Genomic DNA, 4,704 nt, shown 5'->3' with positions numbered 1-4,704 from the left:
TAAAGGTGTGTGGTAACCAGGGGTGGACTGACAACTCATGGGGCCCCTGGGCAATAGGAAATCATGGGGCCCATGTGTCCTCACCCACACTCAAACCACACCCAAAAAAGCCTATGAAAGGTATCAGGGGCATCTCATGGGGCCCCTACTGACCCCGGGCCCTCGGGCAGTGCCCAAGTGCCTAAATAATCAGTCCGCCCCTGGTGGTAACTGAAAGGGTCTGCCAACCATAATTATCCCTAAATTAGCCGTCCCTTTCCAACATAAATAATTCATTGCAGTTAGTCCACCAGAAAGGGAGCACCAATGCTAAACCTCTGCAGAGGTTGTCTGTCATTGAACCTCCAGCTCTATGCCAGCTTCTGAGCAAAGCAGTGAGCACATTCAAAAGAAATAATATGAAAGCTCTGTATAATATTGTCCATAAACATGATACTGTTGCCTTAACCACACAAAAGAGACAGTTGGAAATGTAGGTAGAGGCAGCTCTAGGCATTCTATTCACTTGTAATACCATTCAATTATAATATGGATTATGTATTAGTTACTTTGACTACCTGTTTAATAAAAAACATGAGTTTTTCTTTTAATAAAACCACATTGCACTGCTTGTTTAGACATGTTCATGAAGGCATGCTGGGAACAGCCATTCAAAATCTGACATGCTGGTGACTAACATAGAAAGTCTTTAAAGACGTATGGATTCTATATCATAATTGCAGCGCTAAAAACAATAAATCAGATCTGAATAGCAATATAAAGTAACAATATACATAAAAGATAAGTTTAAGGGAAGTTAATTTGTGGACTGCTGTACATTTATGTTATGCGTTTATGTCACTGATATTCGTCCAATATAGGACGACGCACTATTGTCACTTTGTTGCGCTCATTGTTAGCGCTTTAAATATCACTTGTCACTTTACATTGCTATTCAGATCTGATTTATTGTTTTTAGCGCTGCAATTATGATATAGATGATTTCAAGGATTTAGAGTTTTTTTCCTTTTGCAAGCTGTTTTTATTGTATTTACCGTATTTTCCGGCGTATAAGACAACTTTTTACCCCTTGAAAATCTTCTCAAAAGCCGGTATACAGCATACTGACACTTTTTAGGGGTGCCGCCGCCGCCCCCCCCTTCCAACGGAAGGGACACTAAGTACAGGGGTGGGCAGGGGCTGTTTCTTACCTGGCTCCGGTCCCACGACGATCCGGTCCAGGAAGCGCAGCTGCTCCTTCAGTTCGGCCACTGGATGTTCGCGCGGCTGCTCGGCTCCGCCTCCTAACCGGTGATTGGCCGCCAGAACTGCAGCTCAGGAAAGGCACACAGGCGGCCAATCACCGGTGAGGGGGCAGAGCCGAGCAGCCCCGCGAAAATCGAGTGCAGGAGCAGCAGGTAAGTGTTCAGTGTAGAGGTGCTGCTGCAACCACATATGCTGGCTGCAGCAGCACCATACTAGAACAGGGTCAGCAAGTGTCATTGGTGTCAGTGGGAGGAATAGTGCCCCATCATTGGTGTCACTGATACCAATGATGGAGCACTATTCCTCCCACTGACACCAATGATGGGGCACTATTCTTCCCACTGACACCAACAATGGGGCACTATTCCTCCCCCCCCCCACTGACACCAACGATGGGGCACTATTCCCCCCCCACTGACACCAATGATGGAGCACTATTCCTCCCACTGACACCAATGATGGGGCACTATTCTTCCCACTGACACCAACAATGGGGCACTATTCCTCCCCCCCCCCACTGACACCAACGATGGGGCACTATTCCCCCCCCACTGACACCAATGATGGAGCACTATTCCTCCCACTGACACCAATGATGGGGCACTATTCTTCCCACTGACACCAACAATGGGGCACTATTCCACCCCCCACTGACACCAATGATGGGGCACTATTCCACCCCCCACTGACACCAATGATGGGACACCATTCCTCCCACTGACACCAATGTTGGGACACTATTCCTCCCACTGATACCAATGATGGGGCACTATTCCTCCCACTGACACCAATGATGGGGCACTATTCCCCCCACTGATACTAATGATGGGGCACTGTTCCTGCCACTAATACCAATGATGGGGCACTGTTCCTCCCACTGACACCAATGATGGGGCACTATTCCTCCCACTGATACCAATGATGGGACACTATTCCTCCCACTGATACCAATGATGGGGCACTATTCCTCCTACTGATACCAATGATGGGACACTATTCCTCCCACTGATACCAACGATGGGGCGCTATTCCTCCCACTGATACCAACGATGGGGCGCTATTCCTCCCACTGATACTAACGATGGGGCGCTATTCCTCCCACTGATACCAATGATGGGGCACTATTCCTCCCACTGATACCAACGATGGGGCGCTATTCCTCCCACTGATACCAATGATGGGGCGCTATTCCTCCCACTGATACAAATGATGGGGCACTATTCCTCCCACTGATACCAATGATGGGGCACTATTCCTCCCTCTGATACCAATGATTGGACACTATTCCTCCCACTGATACCAATGATGGGGCACTATTCCTCCCACTGACACCAATGATGGGGCACTATTCCCCCCACTGATACTAATGATGGGGCACTGTTCCTGCCACTATACCAATGATGGGGCACTATTCCTCCCACTGACACCAATGATGGGGCACTATTCCTCCACTGATACCAATGATGGGACACTATTCCTCCCACTGATACCAATGATGGGGCACTATTCCTTCACTGGTGTGCATTGGAAGAGGGGTAGTCTTATACGGCGAGTATAGCCCAAACACTACATTTTAGCAGGAAAAGTAGGGGTCGTCTTATACGCCAGCAAATACGGTATTTATTTATTTATTCATTTAGTCTAAATAGCGCTCGCTTGATTATCATTTTTGAGACGTATGGATTATATATGACCCTAAGCGCACCAGTCAGACTGCCATGTCACCAGTCTTGGAGTAAATTTGTCACACCTCCTGATTCCATTTATGAATTTTTATACAACCTTCGCCTACATATAACGCAGCATGGATCGGTTGGGTGAAGATGTCTGTAAAGGTGTGGAGGTGTCGGATCGGGATACCCAACTCGAAAAAAGAAATCGTCCCCGCCTCATAATCCAGATTTATTCTGATGTTGGTCAGTGAAAAATTACCAACTAAAGTTTTGTGGTTAAAACTGAAGCCATGCCTTGCTAATAACTTTTTAGAGGTCTTCTCCAGACACCAGGACACATAATTATTTCCAATGTCTGCATAGTTTTGTGTCCTTTCTATACTGGGGTAACACATCCCGACTCTCCAGTGTGATGATCCCCCAACATCCACATCCCAGTAAAGTCTCCCTGAGGAAAAACTCTGACTGCTCAACACCTGTATTGCTATTCCTATAAATCTCTTTGGTATTTCAGGGCGATTTAGATTTCTGGCTACCTTGCGTACAGTCTTCCCTTCATCTGAAATACATAGATTATTCTGAGCCGTGTCTTCATCCAGTGTTATATCTGCAGGTTCTGGTATATTTGTCCCTTTATTTACCTCTGTTATTATCTCAAATAATCCTGTATGTAATAGGTGCAAAATCCTAGTCACATCCATATCACCCCCACCATGGAGGAGTTTATCATGTCTGTCTTTGTGCTTCTTATCTCCATCCTCAGTATCACACAAGTCACCTGAGTCTGATTCCTGTAAGACACTCAGTGGATCCGTCATGTTACATATCTCCTCAATGTGACGTATCTTCCTGGACAGCTCGTCCTTCTTTATCTCCAGCTCCTGGATTAAATCAGAGGCTGGGAATGACACTCTCTCTGCCTTCCTGGTTATCTCTTTAAGAACTTTCCTCTCCAGGATGTCCAGTTGTCTTTTGATGTCTTTGAATATGGCGGTGACTCTCTTAGTTACACCATCTGCACTGTCTTGTACTTTTATTTTGTACTTCTGCAGACTCTTGATGCTTTCTTCCATCTCCTCTCTCTTTTTCATCAACTCCTGCATAGCATTGGTCAGGTTCTCCTTCCTCTTCTCAGTGGCCTCCTCCAGTGTCTCCACCTGGTGTTCCTGATGGTCTCCATGTAGCCTGCAGGACCCACAGAGACAGGCTGAGTCCTTGGTGCAGTAATACTCCAGGATCTTCTCATGGACGGAGCATTTCCTGCTCTTCTGGGGAGAGGTGAGGTCAGATAGGACATGTTGGGATGACTTGCTGTGGACTCTCAGATGGTCATCACACAGAGAAGCTTCACAGTGAAGACAAGATTTAACAGCAGGTACAGGAGAGTGAATGCAGTACGTACAGATCTGGTTTTGGTTCTTCTTCTCTGGCTCGGTAGATTGGATATTCTCCACTATGTTGCGCAGTGTTATGTTCCTGCTAAGTTCAGGCCGGTCCTGGAACTCTTCTCTGCATTCAGGACAGCAATAAACTCCAGATCGCTCCTGTGTATCGAGAACACAATCTATACAGTCCGAACAGAAGTTGTGTCCACATTTCAGCATCACAGGATTGGTATAAATGTTCAGACAGATGGAACAATCCAGCTCCTTCCTCGCATCAGAAAACGCCATCCCTGACTGCAGGAGAGAGAAACGAAACTAAGTAGATGTGTGTCAGAAGGGAGGGGGTCAGAGGAGGGTTTACTGAGATATCTCTGTGTGCAGAACCAGAGGGAGTGGACGGA

At 46.7% G+C, this 4,704-nt stretch overlaps 1 protein-coding gene across 1 annotated transcript; it reads right to left on the bottom strand.

Moving 5' to 3' along the window:
- Nucleotides 1-1,778: 1,778 nt before the first annotated feature.
- LOC149438950 (tripartite motif-containing protein 75-like) lies at nt 1,779-4,603 on the bottom strand. Its single transcript, XM_089659723.1, has one exon. It carries the CDS (start codon nt 4,589-4,591, stop codon nt 2,990-2,992), a length of 1,602 nt encoding a protein of 533 aa, XP_089515849.1. The 5' UTR covers nt 4,592-4,603; the 3' UTR covers nt 1,779-2,989.
- Between the last annotated feature and the right edge of the window lie 101 nt (nt 4,604-4,704).

The sequence above is a fragment of the Staurois parvus genome, unplaced genomic scaffold (assembly GCF_062004578.1).
Source record: "Staurois parvus isolate SC_StPar_1 unplaced genomic scaffold, SC_StPar_1.0 ptg001181l, whole genome shotgun sequence".
Classification (NCBI taxonomy): domain Eukaryota; kingdom Metazoa; phylum Chordata; class Amphibia; order Anura; family Ranidae; genus Staurois; species Staurois parvus.
Note: the sequence above shows the minus strand (reverse complement) of the source record. Positions and strands in the feature narration are given on the sequence as shown.

What these genes read in the sequence shown, in the direction of transcription:
- LOC149438950 (XM_089659723.1), bottom strand. Translation starts at nt 4,591, where the DNA reads ATGGCGTTTTCTGATGCGAGGAAGGAGCTGGATTGTTCCATCTGTCTG.